The 22,661-nt window shown below is 41.9% G+C and overlaps 3 protein-coding genes and 1 long non-coding RNA gene across 4 annotated transcripts in view; 3 read left to right on the plus strand and 1 right to left on the minus strand.

The window, feature by feature from the left end:
• The window catches only part of LOC136434831 (aminomethyltransferase, mitochondrial-like), a 48,301-nt gene extending 25,823 nt beyond the window's left edge, over positions 1 to 22,478 (minus strand). The window contains exons 1-3 of the mRNA XM_066427903.1: positions 22,274 to 22,478; positions 21,382 to 21,762; positions 20,240 to 20,324 (exon numbers count right to left, since the gene is read on the minus strand). Of these exons, the coding sequence (XP_066284000.1) occupies positions 20,240 to 20,324; positions 21,382 to 21,762; positions 22,274 to 22,378 (571 nt within the window). The 5' untranslated portion in view covers positions 22,379 to 22,478. The remainder of the gene's footprint in view (positions 1 to 20,239; positions 20,325 to 21,381; positions 21,763 to 22,273) is intronic.
• Positions 623 to 8,696, plus strand: LOC136434401 (uncharacterized). The gene is made up of 3 exons (XM_066427191.1): positions 623 to 695; positions 857 to 1,114; positions 1,454 to 8,696. The coding sequence occupies exons 1-3, from the start codon at positions 623 to 625 to the stop codon at positions 4,234 to 4,236; spliced, it is 3,114 nt and encodes a 1,037-aa protein (XP_066283288.1). The 3' UTR covers positions 4,237 to 8,696.
• On the plus strand, positions 11,617 to 14,728 carry LOC136434834 (uncharacterized). The gene is made up of 3 exons (XR_010755791.1): positions 11,617 to 11,865; positions 13,205 to 13,332; positions 14,470 to 14,728. It is a non-coding gene; the product is annotated as an uncharacterized lncRNA (long non-coding RNA).
• Positions 16,154 to 19,827, plus strand: LOC136434829 (uncharacterized). Its single transcript, XM_066427901.1, has one exon. It carries the CDS (start codon positions 16,175 to 16,177, stop codon positions 19,106 to 19,108), a length of 2,934 nt encoding a protein of 977 aa, XP_066283998.1. The 5' UTR covers positions 16,154 to 16,174; the 3' UTR covers positions 19,109 to 19,827.
• Positions 22,479 to 22,661: the final 183 nt, after the last annotated feature.

Below are 22,661 nucleotides of genomic sequence, written 5' to 3' on the forward strand. Positions count from 1 at the left end.
CCATTTGAGAAGTGAAGTACAAAAAGGTGATTAGTTTGTACAATGGTATCAACAGCATCAACATATTAAGACACACACCCAGACATCATTAACAAGTCATTAAACTTCAAAGGGTGCTCTATCACGAAGCCACAGTCATTTTAACTTAGTGTGAGGGGCAATATGAAACCATTGTCTTTCTGCAAACAAACAAAAATAATTGCTGCAGACAGACCCGTCCAGGAACAGTCCGAGTCCTGCCGGCCTACAGCGTGCTGCGTGTTGGCCCTGTGACTGTTACGAGTAGAGGACAAGTTCTTCCGCATCTTGGTGTGTTTGTTGCAATTGGTTTGTTATGTTATCGTTATTGGGTGGCCCTACTACAATGTCTTTGCAGACAGCAGCTGAATGTTAGGAGCTTACAAATAGCAGGGCTAAATCACAAGGTGGACAGTAATCAGCGCTCTAGTGATCCAGTGTTCTCACCAGGATTTTTTCACAGCATAGGGGATAGGTACAGAAGGCCAACTTTGCGCGGCCCAAGTCACTTGCAGAGTGCCAAAGATATGATAACGGTTGGGAGTCTGGCATCTTCCTGCACAAAATTTTGAAATTCATAACCAAATAAGGCACCATTTCTTGCATGTTGAGGGATAAATTGAAGCTCACAATCAACATCTTCCTGTTTCTGGGATTGCTATGGTTGACAAATGCAGGTGAGCTGTTTTGAGTTCTGAAATATTGCAGCAATCGTTTCAAATTTCTAAAGAAGGATTCACAATCCTTCTTTGAATTACATTATTAATACACTGTGACATTGTTTCATAACAAAAATGCAAGCAATAAACGTCTTGACATTTTCTCGTCACCCATGCAGGCTATCCCCGTCTTCACTTCGCCGGAAATTTCCTCGCCGACACCGCCACCCTCAACAATGATCCTCGCCAATTCAACATCCACAAGTTTAACGCAAGCCGGGACCCGCCATGCTACCTAAACTACACCTTCCCACACTGCAACTGGAACCCGCAAGGCAGCAGTGATTTCCGGTTTGTCAACTGTTTTGTGAAGAAAGTCTGCTACAAGGATGCAAAGTGCTCCAAATTTGATGCTCTAGTCGGCAAACGGATCATTGGTACGTGGGTTAAAAAGTCATCTCTGACGCATGTATCTGCTGTCCAATTTTCCATATGATTTTTGTTATACATGAATTTATCCAAACAGTCAGTGCTTGCTTGCTTATATGGGGTGTAGGCTTTTTTCCTCATTGTGAACCATCACCGTTTTCCAGAAGCTTTTGTCCGACATTGCCACCCCCAAGCTTTCTGTTTGTTGTACTGTGTCATCAGGTAACCACTGCAATAAGATAGATCAAAGAATAAGACATTATTGTTTCTCTGGTTATCAAAGGCTTCTTTACACTATGTATGAAATGAAATTCTCAAGAATTTCCCCACAAATGATTTTCTAACAGGAAGTGATGACAACGTAGCTGCCAAGATGACAGATCTGGACCCGTTCTTCCAGATGTACACCGCCCAGTTGTGGGGTCTCGTTGTTGGGGTAGAGGGCGCTTTTCGAGGCAAGTTCAAGACCAACACAGTGAGGGATGTGTGGCAACGATGTAAGGACGAGAATTGTTCTGGAGACCCTGGAACATCTGGGTACTGGAGCTCCGTACTCACAAATGTGACATGGATGGAGGAAGCAACAGACTCCAGATTCATCAACGAGCTTAGGTATCACGAACAAGATAACACTATCCTGAACATCAAGTTCACAGTAGACCTGATGCATGAAGATCCTGGGGGAAATGACTTTGCTCTTGGACGAGTCATCGGGACCATTTCGGCTGTGGATGGAAGTCTGGAACTCCTGCCTGAATTCAACAGAATGCTGTGGTGGCAGGGTCCTCAGTGGCTCTCATCAGGCCAGCCGTCGGTATCAGCAGAGAAGAATTCGAATGTGAGTGACTTCTGCAATGCACCATTCTACGTGGACATTCAAAACAGTAAAGTCGTTGTAGATCTCAGCAACAGTTTACCAACCAACCTGGAGGGTGACCTTATTCACAAGGGAAACCTCTTCCTTGTTATTCTTCCAAATGACTTTTCTTTCGCAATGGCGGGAGGAAAGATCACAGATTGTAGCGCTCTCCTACATCAGGGTTCCAACAAGTTGGGGCGTATTCCATATACTAACTCTGGTTTTTTAGTGAATGACACAGGGATAGCAACTTTTTGCTTGATAGCCGCGGCATACAGGAGCCCACTGATGATTGTGAGAGAGGAGGAGCCCAGGTGTCCGGATTGTCCCACACAATGTACACCCGTCCTTGTTGAACACCTGGATGGACTGTACATTGGTCCAGCGGAAGATCGTGTTTTCCGTATTCCGCAGCCTAAAACCGAGATTCCGATATTAGACGAAGAGGACAAAAGTGAAGAGGACGAAGATGGTAAAGTCTGCTGGTCATTGACAGTATTTGCTGCACGGTTTGGAAGACCAAAGGCAGGTGTTTTCCTGAGTGTTCAACAGTACAATAGACCCGGAGTCAGCACAGGCGAACCAGCAGATGCAATAGAAATCCGTGCTGGTGACTGCAGGGGACATGCTAAAGCTACGACAAACGCGTATGGCATAGGTGCCTTTCATTTCAAGACCAATGAAGAAGGGCTTGATTGCAGTCGTCGGCCGTCTGATAGAGAGCACTTATTTGGCCAGTTGTACATCTACAGCGTGACATTGTCAGATGACAAGTCTTTTCCTCCGGATCTCCTGACATCTACGCATCTGTACTGTAAACTGGACAAGAAAGACAGCTACACTTGGCATGAAGATATCTACCCCATTTTAAAATTGTACGAGAATCTTTACCCTGTCATGAAACCACTTTTCAATTTGGCAAATAAAATGGACGTAAAAAGACATCTCGATCCACTGTATTACACTTTAGGTCTGCCTGTAGAGAATCCAAATCACATGCCTGTCACACGTGATCTTTCTCCAGCAAAAAGAGACATGGTCTTGGACTGGCTAAAACCAAAATCAAGGTTAAGTGTACCCTCTCCAAATGCCAGACTGGAAGCTATAAAGGAAAATCTTCATAGAGCTCTTCGACTCGAGTGGGCAACGATCCCTCCTTACCTGAGCGCTTATTACAGTCTTAAGGACAGGTACAACGAAAAGATCGCACGGCTTCTAAAGAGTATCGTAATAGAGGAGATGAAACACATGTCGATGGTGGCAAATATCCTTAATTATCTTGGACAAGCACCAATCCTTAATGACCCAAACAAGCCGCTTAGGTTTCCAACTCATCTTCCTGGAGGCGTCATGCCAGGGCTCAATGTTGAATTGGCTAAGTTTTCTTTGGATGTCACCCATGATGTCTTCATGGCTGTAGAGACACCAGAATGCAATAAGAACCTCCTGAAAGTGCATCATATACTCCGAGGAATACCTCATCGTGCACCCCCTATAGAGGTGCCTAAACAATGCCTGAAGGTCGAAAAGAAATTCAATTGTGATCTACTATGTGAAGATATAATAAAAAAGTGCGAGGAGTCAAATAAGGACTTTGACAATACCACAATTGGTGCAGTCTATATTCACAAAATCTTATGCCCAATGGTCAAACTATACAACTCAACTCCAGATCTCTTTGCCCCAAAAGATGACTACCTGAAGAAACAAGTCCCCATACCGTTCTGCGTCCTTGACATCTGCTCAGCGATAGAAGGAATAAAGTTAATTGTTGCCGAGGGGGAGGGCAGTGATCCGTGTAATCCCTTCTACGAAGGAGAGCTCAGCCACTATTACAAGTTCAAGGAGATCTGGAAAGGGAGAAAATTGAAGGAGACGGCCAACAGTGTCAATGATGGAGATGAAGATCCATTTTTCACCCCGTGTGGGAAAGACATGACTTGTCCAAAGAATTACAGCTTCAGCGGTGATAAAATACCCTTCCAGGAAGAAGGAGTGTGGCCGACTGTCGTGAACCCCAACACGTCGAAGTACCCACCAGGATCGAGGGTTCGCATTCTGTCCGACAGCTTCAACCAGAAGTATGTCAACATGATGAACTGTCTGCACGAGGTTTACAACGGCAATCCTGGCCTGTTCAGTCAGTGTTACGCTCTGATGACGTCTTTGACTGTAGACGCTAAGAGACTTGTCCAGACCCCCATACACCCCGGTGGACCGCATGGTGCCCCGACTTTCGAGTGGCAGGGCTCGAAATCAACAATTTTCTAATGGCCACTGACCAGCAACATTTCTCTCAGGCCAAATCAATGTGCGCTTGGGGACAATTTTGGGACAACTGTAGAAATCGGCCGATGCAAACTTTCAGTTCGGCAGCAAATATATGCCTTTCATTTTTTTCCATCAAATTTCTGTTTATGCGGCAAAAATAATGTTAACACCCTCCAGATTAATTTTGGAATTTCTATTGCACTTTGGACTAATGCTTGTAGCCTTTGACAGCTTATACTTACAGAGTTGATATTTTGTGAACAACTTTCTTGCCACTTAATGGATCATAATGACCCCCAGCGGGGGTCGTCATGCGTCGTTGAAAATCGAAAATGCTTTTTCTGCTGACAATTTATAAATGCTACGTAAACAGGAGTGGGCGCCATTTTGATTTGCTCATTAGTATGTAAGCATTACTGAACATCCTCAGCTCTAATTGGTTCATGTCAGATAATTTACACTCTGATTGGTTGATTAAAAATATCAGCTGTATCAATATGGTGTGAATTTTCTGTGCAGTTTTGAGGATAAGCTCGCCAAAATGAATCACAGTTTGGAACAATTACAGCAGTTTTGTAACAACCTTAATCATTGTCAATGATACTGATAAAATACAGTCAAACTTGCCCAAGTGACCCGATCTTAATGCCGACCACCTGTTTTTTCTTAGTCCCAAAACTTTCCCCTTTAGCATTAGCATTAAGCAGCTTGCCCAAGACGACCACCTGTCTATATAACGTGATCGCGACCGGCTAAAATTGGGACGATAGGGCCCAATCCCCGCCCATGTTGACCACATCATTGTCACAAACATGTGGCGACATCAGAATTTTGCTGCTTATTACGGAAAACTTTTAAGGCCATTCCGTCAACCTTGACGGACAAAAATTGTTGGGAAAAGATGTATCAAAAAAGTATCATTATTAGAAATATCTAATTCTAAAATTGAGTACATCAGGGAATTAACACATTCAGCCACTGGCCTAATGGAGGACGCTTTTTCTGACACTGAAAAATTAAGGAGCTAATCATATACGAGCCAACAGCACAATCCACATGATTTAATCCAGATTTAATCCAAACTTCATTTGAGGGTGTGCTATTGGCTCCCATGATGGGCTTTCTGCCAGAGGGGCGTCCAGCCTTCAAATGACCGCCTCATCTTGCTTAAGTCCAAGTTGAGACGACCTGGACTCGTCAGACACACATTTTGCAGAGAAATTGGAAAAAATTGAGAAATTCACACCAGCATTTCGTGTTTTCCACTGAAGCCGTGGCCAGTTCAAGCCATGGGGGCGTCGTGTTAGCAATGCATGCAGAAATGGCTTCATATTCTAGGCTCTGATTGGTTCACCTTAGATAATCTGTTCTCTGATTGTCTGATTGAAATATATCAGCATGTGATTAAGATGGCAGGAGTTTTTTCCATGCATTTATTTTTAGTTGTTGTGGCCTAAGCTGTCCAAATAAAGCACTTTGTAGTTGCCTTTGTAACAGTATCGATAGAAAATATAGCCAAGCCTCTTCTAAATGCAGTTTGTTAATTTTTGTAACACACCCTTCCCAACTGGACAGCTTCTCTGCCCAGGTCTAAGGTCATAAATTCAACAGATCTCAGGCTCGAGTGTTTCCAGCAAACTATTGCACACTGTACAGTGTAGTCAGTCCAAAGGGGTTGGATGTGGAAAAAAAGATGACAGAGAACATTCTCTAGTGCCACTTTCATCACAAAAAAACTTTATCCACTGCTAGCTTGCAAGTTGTGTACTTTGATCGATGGCTCAATGCCATTGTTCTCGTGGTGGTGAATGTGAGTTCATGGTAGCACATGAACACATACATCTATTGGATATACAGTTAATATGACTATATCTGTGCAAAAAGCCTGGTGAATATTTAAACCCCCAACTTGTTCTGGATGAACTTGGTAACAATCAAATAATAATTAGCAACAGACATAGATTGTCAGGAGATATGCTAGACTAAATTCAATAGTAAATGCATTTAAGTTCATGTGGTTCTAATTTCATAGTAGGGAGAAAATATAGTGTTTTCAGTGGTTTTCAGTTCCCATTTGAGACAATAGTAGGCCAGGGGGTAGGAGGGCAAACAATTTTGCAGTGGTTTCTGCATTCATCTCTATCTTGGTCTGTTCAGTCATTATATTATTGCATAGTTAATAAAGCACAGCATGAATGTATAAGGTATATGTACATTTTGTATAAGGTGATTTCAGCTATGGGTGACCGAAAAACATCTGGAAAGAGAGGGTCAACTTCATTTGCACCCAAAATGATGATGATGATGATGATGAGGTCAGATGTAGTCATCTGACAGTGTTTTTGTGAGCTCTCCAGAATTTGCGTTCTGGTAGCTCTCGAGCGGTGTTAACCATTCTTCTTCTAGTTAAAGTGACTTATTAGTGTATGCTGACTGTCGTCGCTACCGTGGAATACCCTGCTTTTAACCCTGGACTAACTTTGTGGCCAGTTTCTCACCGAGTGGGAGGGCTATTCTGACAGGAAAGATGGCGGCGTGTGACGACATTTCAAGGCTCCAAGACACCAACCTTTGGGTCAAAATCGACGCAGTTGGTATTGCAAAGATGTCAGAATTTGATAAAGTCGAAGTACTGTACAGCACAGTTCGTAACGAGCTGACTGACGCTATTAAACCCGAAGAAATCCTAGGCGCACAGTACCTAAGCCAAAAACGCACCTGGGTGATTAACTTTGCATGCCTAGAGGCTAAAGCAATCAGTGTCGGGCGAGTGGTTGTCGACACAAGGTCATACGGAATTTTAGACTTCCAGAAAACTGAAATCAGGATTTCAATCCATTGGATCCCGCACAGCGTAACTGACGAAGAAGTCGCACAGTGGGTGGACTCAAGGGCTGAAAGGACAACAGAGGTCATGAGACACCAGAAGAGGAACAGGAATGCGGACTCGCCTTTTCAGCCCCTGTACTCGGGGCACAGATCCTGTTACGTGTTGAGGATCACCAACCCGTTTCAGCATTATACCAGTTATAGTATACCTGATCCTACAGATACAACATCACTAGGGGTGGGTACCGGTACATAAAATTCAGGTCCGGTCCAGGAACAGGTCCAGAGGGTCAGGTCCAGGTCCGGACCTGTACCTGTACCTGATTATAGTAATGTCGCAGTACATCATATTTTGCAGAGCAAGACACACGTAAAAGTCTCCAAACGTCATGTCTGGAACGATATAATTTCTTAGGTTTGCACTTTGTCTCAAGATTATAACCATACTCTCCTCGCCGTCTGTTTACTCATCCTTTAAGTGTTTCTATATGATTCACAGCTAACGTCTTCGAAAATGACTCGTTAAATCTGCTGTTTTGTATTTTCTTAGACCAGTTATGTTGCCGCCTGCAAGTAGCCTGGTACTATGAATTTTCTAATCGGTCCAGTGGCCGGTCCACTGATTTTTTACGGACCGGTTTTTTTGGACCGGTCCATTAAGAAATACCGGTTTTGTACCGGTACACGGTACCGGTACCCACCCCTAAACATCACTGATGGACATAGACGTGACAGTTTTCCATGATGGACAACAAATCAACTTCAAATCATATAAGGCCGAGGATCATGCATTCCACGAATGCCCTCATTGTGTCACCTGTCACCAATGCGGGAATAGACGTCACATAAGAAAGTGGTGCCGAGCTGATAAGAACAACCATGAGTACAACCAGAAAGAGGAAGGATGTACTGACACCTCCTGAAAAGAACAAGCCTGGTAAACTACAGAAAGATGATCAGAAGAAAGACAAAGACACTGACGACCAGAGGAGAAAGAAAGACAATGGGTAGTTACCGTAGCAGGACTCTCTCGCACCCATGGTTCGACTGCTCACCATCAACACTCGAGGTTTAAGAAAACGAACGGTACGACGAACTGTTTTTCAATAAAAAGATTGACATTGTTTGTATGCAAGAAACCTACATAACAGATAATGATATTATGGTCAAAAGAGTGGTAAACTCTTTGCCCATCCCGATACATGTCACAGCAAGGGGCAAGTTATTCTTATATCTAAAAATTTTGACTGCAAGAATATAGAGTTCATTGATATCTCTGACCGTATCATCGGTGTAAGATTTATGTCTCAAAAAGAATATTTTGTCTGCTTCAATATCTAGGCGCCAAATGCTGTGACAAGTAAAAAGTTGTTTTTCAATCAAGTTTGCATCTAGTTTGATACAAAAATATTGTTTAGATGATGAATATGTACTAGTTGCTGGGGACCTTAATACGGTCCTCAACAATACCCTCGACAACATCGCAGGGAAGGAGCACAACAACACAGAAGTGACAATTTTGAATAGTGATTGATATATGGAGAACTTTTCATGGTGTTGAAAAAGAGTACACCTGGTCTAAAAAGAATACATTCATTGCTCGAAGATTGGACTACATTCTTGTCAATGATCTGTTAAAGCACTAGCTGTGAAATTTGCTCCTTTCCATGCAGTGACCATAGGGCTGTTATATGTGATGGACATGTCTGCCACCAAATATGATTGGGGTCATCATACTGGAAATTTAACAATTCATTTTTGAAAGATTTAAAAAAATGTACATTTGTATAAGGTGATTTCAGCTATGGGTGACCGAAAAACATCTGGAAAGAGAGGGTGAACTTCATTCGCGCCCAAAATGATGATGATGATGATGAGATTTTTAGTTAATAACGATTCTTTTTATTGGGAAATTATGCCCTTTGTTATGTTCTTAGTTATCTAATCTGATTTATCTGGTTGCACAAAATGTCAACATTGGTGTCATATGCATATATAACAGATTTACAAGCTTGAGATTTTTCTATCTTCAAACTTTATCTTTCCTAAGATAGCACTAGTTGTATGATAGTGATTGATACTGTGGAATCCTAAGATATTTTTTTGCAGGTGTGTTTGATAGGGTTTAACCTCAAGCCAAGTCTTATCTTGGTGTCTTATAGCAATCCAATATTATGCATGAAACAATAATTGATAAGTATTTTCATTTATTAATTCATTTATTCTTCTTTATTGGGTTTAATAAAAATAAAGCATCATTTCTGATCTTCTCTTTACATATTTTCTTTATCTACTCCTAGTCCTACATAAATGGCTACATAAACCATATATTTTATAACTATGATAGGGAAATACATAAATGACAAAAAAGCTGCCTGACGGGCATTTGAAACGTCTGAGTATATGTTTTAATGTATTAATCCAGTAGAAAGATTCAATTCTGTGGGATGTATCATTATTAGAAATAATCTAGATTGCTAGAGGCTAACAAACAAACCTTAGGGACACAATAAAGGTTTGTCTCCAAGCAGATGTAGGCTGCGAGTTGTTTTATACGTCCAGTCAGCAAGCTAGGAGAGGGCAACAAACAAACCTTAGAGATACAATACAGGTCTGTCTCCAAGCAGATGTACATGTAGGCTAAGGGTTGCTAATCTGGAAAGGTCAATGGACATGTACGCAAGTATCGTGTTTCACACCAGGTTGTGCAATCGTCCATCCGTAACGTGCGAAGTACCCTGATACCACTGGGTCCGCTTAACAGTCTTAAGGAGGGACAGCAAAATTAGAATGAGACACATTTATCATCAATCATATGCCCATCAGCAGACATAATGAGAACAATGGAAGCAGCCAAGCCTTGGCTAAGAAGACCAGGGATAAATATCACCAGTCTAGAATAAAGTTCAACATGTGTGCTATTGCCATGGGTTCTTGAAGATTTGATACTAATTATCTGTTGAAATCATTCACTATTTATAGAATGGTAACTCATAACACAAAAGTCTCTTCATTTTCATTGTATCATTAAAGTTACCAAAAATATATTTAGAAATGAACAAACAAACTAAATGCGGTACCCTTAGAGACAAAAATGATAGTTTGAAGACGCCCTCCCCAGGTGTGCCCTAGAGGGCAGACATGATTAAGTTATAAAACATCATCAGTAGAAATAGTATAAGGAGCAAAAAGAGCTTGAAACGATGTACACCTCAAGAAATATAGAGACTGAGACACCTTCATAAAAATCAAAAACCATTTGAGACATGACATACAAAAGACATGCAAAAAGGTTAGTTCGTACAATGGTGTCAACAGCTCCAACAGATCAAGACACACTCAGAACAAATGACAATGGGATCGGCTTAACCAGGCCCTGGGCTAAACCTTGGTTGACATCGGGGTGGTTAGACATCATTATTACCACGTCACTAAACTTCAAGGATGCTCTATCACAAGGTCAGGGTCATCGTAACTTAGTATGAGACGCAGAATCAAACCATTGTTCTTCTGGAGACACAAATATTTGCTCAGTTGCTGCAGACAGACCCATCTGAGTCCTGCCTGCCTACTATTACTAGTACAGCGCGCTGTGTGTCAGCCCTTTGCAGGCGGGAACTAGATTTGTTTTGTTCACACCAAGCCGAGCAAAACCTTCCTCGCAAACTTGTCCTTTTCAAATGCACACCTTGTCTCTGCCCTCACGTGCTGTTCTCCGGTAAGCACATTTAACAATACCCCAGTTTTCGTTTCACTCATTCCCATACTAAATCGAGTAGAGGACTTGGAGGCACAGAGCCCTAACTTCGTGACAAGTTCACTGACAACATTTGGTAAGTTTATTATCATCTTGTGAGGAATTAGTGTTTCAGCGGGTCAAGATTTTCAAAACTTTCCCACAGGAGCATGTCGTACCTCCGTTGAAAAATACCTCGAGGGCATCACCCCTCAAAAATCAAGCTGAAATCCTTCTGTATTTTTGTTTCAAATATATATACATATATATATATATATATATATATATATATATAGTCAGTCAGTCAGTCAGTCAGTCAGTCTATACAGACTATGACATATTACTGCGCAAACAAAATTGCCAAAAAAAAAAAAAAAATAGGGATGTCATTAAACTTAGCTTATTCTTCCTGCAAAATTTGCGCCTCAAAATGCAGGAAATAGTATTTCAGAGCGTCAAGATTTCAAAATTCTCCATGGGAGCATACCACTGGATCAGTCCAACCAATAATTTTGACAAGGCAGTGACCTATCATTTATAGGGGAGGATTGCAGGGCAAAACATGGCAAAAGTCACAATTTTTATCCACATTTGGAAAGTGGCCATACCCAAGTACGCGAACAGCAAAGGTATTCAGTTTAAAAAATTCTGTTGGTTAGAAACTCTATAGCCTACGATTATATTGTGCCAATTCATTGTTTTCATTCAGGTTTTAGACAACCTATTACCTCTGATCATAGTAATTCTCAACCAAAACCCTGGAGCTGTCTATGACTGGATGCCATGGCAAGGAAGCTGACAATCAGTATCTGTAGGGCCCCCTTGTTGGGGTAAAGGGCATTTTTCCAGCTAAGTTCAAGACCAGCACAGTGAGGATGCATGGCAACGAAGTAAAGACGAGGATTGTTCTGGAGACTGGAACATCCGGGTACTGGAGCTCCGTACTCACAAATGTGACATGGATGGAGGAAGCAACAGACTCCAAATTCATCAAAGAGCTAAAGGCATCACGAACAAGATAACACCAGCCAGCCCCTTGGTAGAGGCCATAAAAGCCGGGCAGCGTGAGTTTGTGTTATACAGACTATCCCACTTGCGGCCATAAGGACTGTATGGTTATGAACCACTCATACCAAAAAGGGCCCCCACTCTTTTTGATCAGTGTGGTGGCTTCTTTAATGTGCTCAAGATGTGGCTCTCTTTAAGGGACAGTACGATAATTTAAAGGCTGGGGCGCTGGAAGTCCGGTTCCGAACATTTTCCATGGCCTCTCCCCCATCTCAATATTTTTTTTCCATGCCCTTCCCCCCCCCCCCTTAAAAATTTTTTCAATGGCCCTCCCCTACAGGTATTATATAAAAATGGTCACAAAGCTCGTCAGATATGGCCGTCAGGGCGAGGGCATCCCACTGGGACAGATGATGCATGCTATGAAACAAGAACGTTGCTGCTTCAAAAATGTGCTATTGGGGTCAGGGCTGTCTCCAGGTTGAAATTTATTTCCACGCTCTCAAACATTTCAGATAAGATACCGAGATGATTCTAAAGATATCCAATCAGTTAGCTAAAATGCATTCACATTTCCAATGACTAGTAAGTAATTTAGATTTAATGTCTTTTTTCTGATACTTGATCCCTATTTTTTCCAGTAAATTCATCTGATGACCTTCTCTCATCTCCCAAATAAACATACCCCCCAGAATAAACATACCCCCCCCCTGGACAAACCTTCAAAATAAAATAAACGTACCCCCCCATATAAACATCCCCCCCCCCCCCCCGGAAAATGACCAAAGTTACAGATAAACTGTGTCCATGCTTTTAAGTGATAATAATGGTGACTAGATTGCAATTATTCAATTTTATATATAGACTTTAATATTGAAATTCTGTTTGTAAAAATGCAAAACATATTTCTGACAAAGGCAAAGGAGTTTTATTTGTAGCTAGTGAATCAGATAAAAAAAGTTATTTCCCCCTCTTCGAGGTAAGCTCTTCCATGCATGAGAAACTTTCCCACGGACTGTCAGTGCTGTGCGTCTTTACTGTGGCGATTTTGGAAGGACTAAATGTTAATGTTTGAGGTAGGATTGAAACTTTTCGGTATATTTTGAGGGTTTGCTAAACCTCTAGATGAGGTTTAGCAAACCCTCTGATTGGCTGAAGCTGTTTTGGTGGCGATGGCGGCAGAACCGTGTCTACCAGGGCTAAAGAGCAGGGCTCCTACGCGAGCGAGCTAACGAATCGAGTGATAGACAAACACAAACTCACACACACACTGTATGGCACTCAAAGCATAACATATGGTAATGAGTTAATCAACTTGATTTTTAATGGTTAGAAACTCTGTCCGCTTAGCATACAACAGTTACTATATTGTACCAATTCATTGTCTTTATTCAGGTCTAAGATAACCTCCACCACAGCAGTTCTCCACCAAAACTCTGGAGCTGTCCACGGCCGGATGCCGGCAATGAAGCTGACAATAAGCATCTTCCTGTTTCTGGGACTGGTGTGGTTGACAAATGCAGGTGAGAATCTGTTCTGACTCCCAAGTTTTGAAAATTAATCTATACTTTCTATTGCAGCAACTGTTTTCCGAGGAGGATGCACTATCCATTCATGAATTACATTGATTACAATGTGATTTATAACAAAATCCAATGCCATGTTGCCTGCATGTGGTGCTTGATAGGGATGTGTACATGTATAGTACCATAACAGTACCACGAAAATTGTTAAAAAGTATGGGTCCAAAATACTAGTACTGTACCTGAATAGATTTACACTCAAGTGTATCACTCTTTGTTATTTATAACAGCCTCCAGTCTAATTTGGGGATTCCAGTTTAATTTGAGACTACCTCCCACATTTCAGCAATGGTAAGTAAAAATGAAGTTGAAAATATGTACATGTAGCAGCCATTGATGACCTCCTGGGTATTAGCCCAATTCAGAAGAATTCCGCCAAATATAGCCAGAATTCTGTGAACTGGACCTAGAATTCTGCAGAATTCTGTGAACTGGACCTAGAATTCTGCAGAATTCTGTGAACTGGAGCTAGAATTCTGAAGAATTCTTGGAACTGGAGTCAGAATTCTGAAGAATCATACCTTCCGGCACTTATACCTTTCACCTTGGTCTTTTCTTCCTTCAACTTGGTGTTTTCTTTTTGTACATCATCTCTCTCGAATTCTGGCTCCAGTCCCCAGAATTTTGGCTCCAGATCCCAGAAATATTTTTCAGAATTGGGCTAATCCATAGGGGGTCCTCAATTGCTGCTTAATATTTTTAACTTCATTTTTACCTATCTGATGTGATATTAAGCCATTTTGGTTTAAGATTGCTGAAATGTGGGAGGTAGTCCCAAATTAAACTGGAATTCCCATATTAAACTGGAGGCTGTTCTACTTTGTTACTAAAAGAATAAGTTTAACATGTTATTCCTGCCACAAAGATGAAAATTTACTACTGATGGATCATAAATCATTGAAATCAGCACCATATTTAATTTGAGATCCTCTCAAAACCATGGGTTCTCTGCATAAGATACCGTACCTAAGGTCTAAATATTCAACATTCTGTTAACTGTGCATTCATGTTTCTGTCATCATTAAAGATCACCTGTTACTTAATAACTATAAACGTCTTCACATTCTCGTCATCCAGGCTTTCCCCGTCTTCACTTCGCCGGAAATTTCCTCGCCAACACCGCCACCCTCAACAATGATCCTCGCCAATTCAACATTCACACATTTGATGCAACCCGGGATCCGCCATGTTACTTAAACTACACCTTCCCACACTGCAACTGGAACCCACAAGGCAGCGGTGATTTCCGGTTTGTCAACTGTTTTGTGAAGAAAGTCTGCTACAAGGATGGAATGTGCTCCAAACGTGACATTCTAGCCGGCAAACGGATCATTGGTACGTGAGTTAAAAATAAAAGCCTAGGTCATCTCTCATGCATGTACATCTAAGGGACTGTACGAAACTTACAGGGGGAGGGCCGCTCGTCTGGGGGGAGGGCCTAGGAGAAAAATTTTGACCGATCGGCGCTCACAGCGATGAACGCTGGATGCGCAGTGATTTTCTTGCCGTCTTGAATATTTTTCAAGAGTTGATAAGAGGGTTGAGGGCCTAGGAAAAAAAAATTGGCCTGAGGGGAGGGCCTAGGAAAAATTTGTTGATCTGGGGGGAGGGCCTAGGAAATTTTTTTAACCCGACCTTCTGACAACCGGCCCTCCCCCTATAAATTTCGTACAATCCCTAATCCCAAATGTCCAATTTTCCATATGATCTTTGTTACCTTCGCAGAGAAGGTTATGTTTTGCACAGCACCCATGATAACTTCAGAAGTTAGATGGGTAGGTCTTGGTGAGACCTTGAGATGATTAGATTTAAGGCCCCCTAACAACTTGCTATGGTACTGCAGCAGAACTTCTGGTTTTGATAGCTCATGTTCTGAACATACTATGGTGATGATTTTTGAGTGGTAGATAACATGGTAGAGATTACTAGAGAAGATGATCAACTGACATAATTAATGCAATTGAGGTCTTTATTTGAATAATAAATGGGAAACATACATGATATCCAGACGAAAGATGATGATGATAAATGATACATGTATGCCACTTGAAAAGGCTAAAATCAATCAGCAAAGGTATGAGGTCGTGGAACAGTAGTTATACATAAATTTGTCCATAAGTCAGTTCTTGCATGCTTGCTTATATGGGGTGTAGGCTTTTTCCCTCAATGTGAACCATCACCGTTTTCCAGAAGCTTTTGTCCAAGCCTTCTGCTTTTCTACAGTAACTGTGCTACCTGACAAAAATGTTGTGTTTCCACTTACCCGACCAACCCTAACAAAAACCTGCCAACCCCAGCCTTTTTGGTTTGACCGCTGGCAAGGGACATAAAATTTGGAATCTGACATCTGAGTAATGAAATTCAAAACAGACTTCCTCTGTTAACAGATTAAAGCTTTCAACAGTTGACATAGGACAGATATACTTGTTCTTGTCCGGCTCTCCTTGTACAATGTATATCTGTCTGATTACGGCATGATGTTGAAAATACCTGTCCAGTGTCCTGAAGCATTTCATCTTTATATTGCTGTGTACTTGTGTATTTTTATTTTGTTGGATCACTTTGGCCGAAATCTCAGAACTGCAATCAGAAACACAGCATTTTTTTTCCTGGGCCTAATTATAACAAGAATAAAGGAGATCAAAGAATTAGACCTTGTAAGATAACTGTTTCTTTGATTACCTAAGACTACTTTACACTATGTATGAAATGAAATGCTCAAGAATTTCTCCACAAATGCATGATTCTTTTAACAGGAAGTGACGACACCGTGGCGGCCAAGATGACAGATCTGGACCCTTTCTTCCAGATGTACACCGCCCAGCTGTGGGGTCTCGTTGTCGGTGTGGAGGGTGCTTTTCAAGGCAAGTTCAAGACCAACACAGTGAGGGATGTGTGGCAACGATGTAAGGAGGAGAGTTGTCTTGCAGACCCTGGAACATCCGGGTACTGGAGCTCCGTACTCACAAATGTGACATGGATGGAGGAAGCAACAGGTTCCAAATTTATCAACGAGCTTAGGTATTATCAACAAGATAACACTATCCTGAACATCAAGTTCACGGTAGATCTAATGCATGAAGATCCTAGGAGACCTGACTACGCTCTTGGACGAGTCATCGGGACCATTTCAGCTGTGGACGGAAGTCTGGGACTCCTACCTGAATTCAACAGAATGCTGTGGTGGCAGGGTCCTCAGTGGCTCTCACCGGGCCCACCGTCGGTATCAGCAGAGAAAAATTTGAATGTGAGTGACTTCTGTAATGCACCATTCTACGTGGACATTGAGAACAGTAAAGTTGTTGTAGATCTCAGCAACAGTTTACCAACCAACCCGGAAGGTGACCTTATAGACAAGGGAAACCTCTTCCTTGTTGTTCTTCGAAATAACTTCTCTTCTTTGGCAATGGCGAGAGGAAAGATCAGGGATTGTAGTGCTCTCCTAAAGCAGGGTTCCATCAATTTGGGGCGCATTCCATATACTGACTCTGGATTTTTAGTGAATGACACGGGGATAGCAACTTTTTGCTTGACATCCGCGGCATACAGGAGCCCACTGATGATTGTGAGAGAGGAGGAGCCCAGGTGTCCGGATTGTTCCATACAATGTACACCTGTCCTTGTTGAACACCTCGATGGACTATACATTGGTCCAGTGGAAGATCGTGTTTTCCGTATTCCGCAGCCTAAAACCGAGATGCCGATATTAGACAAAGAGGACAAAAGTGAAGAGGACGAAGATGGTAAAGTCTGCTGGTCATTGACAGTATTTGCTGCGCGGTTTGGAAGACCAAAGGCAGGTGTTTTGCTGAGTGTTCAAAAGTACAATAGACCCGGAGTCAGCACAGGGGAACCAGCAGATGCAATAGAAATCCGTGCTGGTGACTGCAGGGGACATGCTAAAGCTGCGACAAACGCATATGGCATAGGCGCCTTTCATTTCAAGACCAATAAGGAAGGGCTTGATTGCAGACTTCGACCACCTAACAGACAGCACTTATTTGGCCAGTTGTACATCTACAGCGTGACGATGTCAGATGACAAGTCTTTTCCTCCCGATCTCCTGACATCTACACATCTGTACTGTAAACTGGATAAGAAAGACAACTACACTTGGGATGATATCTACCCGATTTTAAAAGTGTACGAGAACCTTTACCCTGTCATGAAACCACTTTTCAATCTGACCTCCCAAGAAGACCTAAGAGCCCCTTACCGCTCATTGTACATGCATTACGCTATGAGTCTGCCTATAGAGAATCCAAATCACATGCCTGTCACTCGTGATCTTTCTCCAGCAAAAAGAGACATGATCTTGGACTGGCTTAAACCCCCTGTTCCCCCTGAGCCTCTAAATGCCAGGCTGGAAGTTATAAAGCAACATTTTCATACAGCTCTTCGAGTCGAGTGGGCAACGATCCCAACCTACCTGAGCGCCTACTACAGTCTCAAGGACGGGTACAACGAAGAAATTGCAAAGCTTCTAAAGAGTATCTTAATAGAGGAGATGACACATATGTCGATGGCGGCAAATATCCTTAATTATCTTGGAGAAGCACCGATCCTTAATGACCAAAACGAGCTGCCTACATTTCCAACTCATCTTCCTGGAGGCGTTATGCCAGGGCTGACTGTTGAATTGGCTAAGTTTTCTTTGAATGTCACCCATGATGTCTTCATGGCTATAGAGACACCAGAATGCAATAAGGACATCCTGAAGGTGCATGATATACTCTTGGAAATACCTCCTCGCATAAAACCTGAAGAGGTGCCTGAACAATGCTTGGGGATTCATAACAAAGGTGATTGCAATCTATTACGTGAAAATATAATAGCGAAGTGCGAGGAGTCAAATAAGGACTTTGACAATGCCACCATTGGTGCCCTTTATATTCACAAAATCTTATGCCCCATGGTCAAACTATACAACTCAACTCCAGAGCTCTTTGCCCCAAAAGAAAACGACCTGAAGAAACAAGTCCCCATACCGTTCTGCGTCCTCGACATCTGCTCGGTGATAGAAGGAATAAAGTACATAGTTGGCGAGGGGGAGGGCAGTGATCCGTGCAATCCCTTCTTTAAAGGAGAGCTCAGCCACTATTACAAGTTTAAGGAGATCTGGAAAGGGAGAAAATTGAAGGAGAGGGCCAACAGTGACAGTGCTGCAGATGAAGATCCATCTTTCCCCCTGTGTGGGAAAGAACGTTGTCAAAAGAATTATAGCTTCAGCGGTGATAAAATACCCTTCCAGGAAGAAGGAGTGTGGCCGACTGTCGTGAACCCCAACACATCGAAGTATCCACAAGGATCATTGGTTCGCATTCTGTCCGACAGCTTCAACCAGAAGTACACCAACCTGATGAACTGTCTGCACAAGGTTTACAACGGCAATCCTGGCCTCTTCCTTCAGTGTTACTCCCTGATGACGTCTCTGACTGTAGATGCTAAGAGACTTGTCCAGACCCCCATATACCCTGGTGGACCGCATGGTGCCCCGACTTTCGAGTGGCAGAGCTCGAAATCAACAGTTTCCCAATGGCCAGTGACCACCAACATTTCTCTCGGGCCAAATCAATGTGCGCTTGGGGACAATTTTGGAACAACGGAAAAAATCCCAAGTTCCAGTGCAAGCCCAAACTTTCAGTTCGGCAGAAAATATATTCCTTTTATTCTTTTCCACCAAATTTCTATTTACGTGGCAAAAATAATGTTGTAAAATGATTTTTCTGCTGACAATCTAAATGGTACCCACTAGTCCCGTGCGCATCAAAAAGGATTGAGTATTCTACTAAATTGCCCAGGTGATCCTCTATTTTCTAATTATTCAAACAACCTCAGCCTATGCCTGAATACAATGCACCTGACAAGGCCTGACAAAAGTTAGGTTTAATACACAAAGAATGTCAGGGGGTTAAGAAAAATTTGTCTTATCATGTGTTCCTTTATCTTATTAACAACTGGCCTTCTTATTGTGCTTAACCCCCCTCATTCATGCCAAAAATATTCACGATGAAGGAAGTGAGAATACGTACTATAGGGAATACATGGGTAAGGTCTGCATGGGTTTAGTGAGTTACATATTGTTTCACAAAACACACCTTGTGTAATTCACCACAAGCGGAATTCTGTAAAAGGTTGGCTGATTATGTATTCATTGATACATAATCTAGTGGAAATTAAGACTCCCTTCTAGAGTTTAGGACCCCTTTAAGCTAATAATGATTCTTTTTAGATATTGGGACATTATGTCCTTTTTTATGTTTTTATTTATCTCATCTGATTTATCTGGTTGTATAAAATTTCAACATTGGTGTCATATAACAATCCAATATGGGCTTGGGGAAGCCATATTATGCATGAAACAATAATTACGTAATACTATTCATTCATTCATTTATTCTTCTTTAATGGGTTTAATAAAGCATAATTTCTGTTCTTCTATTGATATATTTTTGTGTTATAATATTAATTTTACTCCTAGTCCTTCAGAAATGGCTAGTAGCATACACCATATGACTATGAGGGAAATGGAAATACATATTAAATGTATATTGTTTTTGCTCACTAATCTTCTTCTGTTTTTTATTGATTCTCATGACTACAGGTACAATTAAGTATTTACATCTTCTGGTATTTATCAGCACAAATTGCTGACCCAACCGACTTCAAGGATATGAAAACTTGAGAAGTAAAAGTGATCTCCAACCACCACATGCTATCACCGTCATTATCAGCTCACTGACGACATCTAGTGAGATCAAGTTGAACTGCATCTACTATACTATAAGTTGTATACGGTGTACTGCCAAAGGCAAATGTATGTACCTCAGTGACAGAACTGACTCACCTTGTAATGCAAGGAGACCAAACTGATCCTGGATGACCTCTACTGCTGCATCATGACGTTGGGCCTGAAACTCTGCACACTGGTTCTAAAAACGAAGATAGACACGAATGTACTCGTCTTGAAATACAAACACAGCCAACTACAGTAGGATATTGACGATAAACAATAATAATGTCAAATGAGTTTGTCACTCTACTCCTTAAATGTAACCACTCCCACTGCTTTCACATGCAACTTGCAATTTGCAGAAAAAGAAGTATCTTTAGCCCTGCATTCCAACACCTCTGTAACTAGAATATTCTTCAATCAGGGACATATTTTCAAAGGTAACAAACACGTACCTCCAAATTTTCGACCACTATACGTCTTGATCATGGAGTGATCTGGTCTCGCAAGAACACGAGACTAGGATGAGACTTGCGAAAATCTTCCGGCCTCCCCAGCCTCCTTACAAAGCAGGCGTAAGTAGGCCTTGGGCAGCTCCCAACCTTTGATACGGTTCATACCACCCTGTTCCAACTGGATTTGGACTGCCTCTTCCTAGTTTTCTCGTCCTAGTCTCGTGTTCTCGCGAGACTAGGTCACTCCGTGAAAAGACATACAGTAGACGTCGAAAATTTGGAGGTTACTCGTTTGTTGCCTTTGAAAATATGTCACTGATTGAAGAATATTCTAGTAACTGTAATCATGTGTGACTGATGAATCTCTTCAACGATATACCAACACCTCTGTTATGAGTTACAGCTTTTTCTTTAACCTAATCCAGGGTTGGACAAGTCCATTGGGTTGATTACCTTGGGTAAGTGAAAGCGCTGATCGGGCCAGTGCAATTTTGTGAATTTTTCCATGGGTAGATAGTGACAATGAAAAGGTGGTTTGCGCCAGTAGATTTTTTTTATGTACTTGTCCTATTGGTCAAGTGATTTAAAAACAACAACTTATATCTGGGCTCATGAGTCATATCTGTACCTTGACCATGTGTGTATTATGTCATGCTGCCCCTACGGCTGAATACATGTAGCTATGGGAAGGACAGACGGATGGGTGGGTGGATAGATGGATGGATACGTCATTGTCAGCGAAAGAGTTACCCTTTGGTATATATCTACTACTAGTTCTAGTGATATTTTTTATCACCAAACCTGCATGTGAGCGATGTCCTTCTCAGCACACCCAGCATTTGTCACCACGTACAGAAACCCTTCCGACGTCTTAGACACGATCAAGTCGTCCATGATTCCTCCTCTGTCGTTAGTAAACAAGGTCAAGGTCCCCTGGTTCTCCCGCAACCCCGCGATGTCCCCGACGGTCAACGACTCGATGAATTTGACCCCGTCCCTGCCGTGGATCCGACTCTGGACCATGTGCGAGACGTCGAAGATGGAAGCGTTGGCACGGGTGTGGAGGTGAGAAGCGCCGATGCCATCTTTGTACTGCACGGGCATGGACCAACCGGTGAAGTCCACCATCCTGCCACCATGTTCATTGTGGAAGTCATATAGGGGCGTCTTTTTGAGCTCAGCCTGAAGAACAACAAAGGAGAAGCTTACAATGAGTACAGGGTTAAACTTCACATTTATCTGATCATAAACTAGCTCTTTTGGTAAATCATACTAAATATGAATGCTTGTCTTGTTGACAATTTCTCTCAATCTAAAAATACAGCACATGTATAATTTTGCAAATAATCAAGTAAGCTTCAGCACACTTTTTATAAAAGTTTTTAAAAACATTTCCTGTGTATAATTGCCCTTAGGGTCTTCTAAAATGACAGTACAAAAGTGATTTTCATTTTCTATACAAATAAATTTAGGACAGCACAAACTACATGCATGCCACTTTATGACATTGCCACTGTTGACATTGACCTTCTTGAGATCAATGATTCATAATCAGGCTACCCTGTAATTCCCTTTTATACCATATGTTCTTCACGTGTTGAACACATGCGTTTCTAGTTGTCTGTACTACAATAAAACGTGTTTTCCCCGCCCCCTTTCTTCCGTAACCTTGTAGAATAAAAACCATACAGACCTCTGACGACAACGATCTTGCACAGAATACTGTTGTTGCACGTTTAGGTATGCGTCTCAGTTGTGGGAGTCGCGCACACGCCCGAAAAACGGTTGTCAGTGTCATTTTGGGGTGAAAAACTGCAATAATCGGTCTAACAAACTCACGGAAAAAACAGGAACAGCAAAATGACCGCGGCTAGCATACGCATGCGCAGTGGGAGATTCTCCAGGTCATAGGTCATCACATAAGCCAGACGTGCTTCTGTGTGGAGCCATTTGATTGGTTAAACTGGAGTAAATAAACATTATTGTACACCACAAATCTCTCTAAAAGTAGAGATATCCCCATCTCTTCCAGGGTGTAGATCCTCTGAAATATATGTAGAATAAGTTTCATTCTTGATTTT

The sequence above is a fragment of the Branchiostoma lanceolatum genome, chromosome 5, assembly GCF_035083965.1.
Source record: "Branchiostoma lanceolatum isolate klBraLanc5 chromosome 5, klBraLanc5.hap2, whole genome shotgun sequence".
NCBI lineage: Eukaryota > Metazoa > Chordata > Leptocardii > Amphioxiformes > Branchiostomatidae > Branchiostoma > Branchiostoma lanceolatum.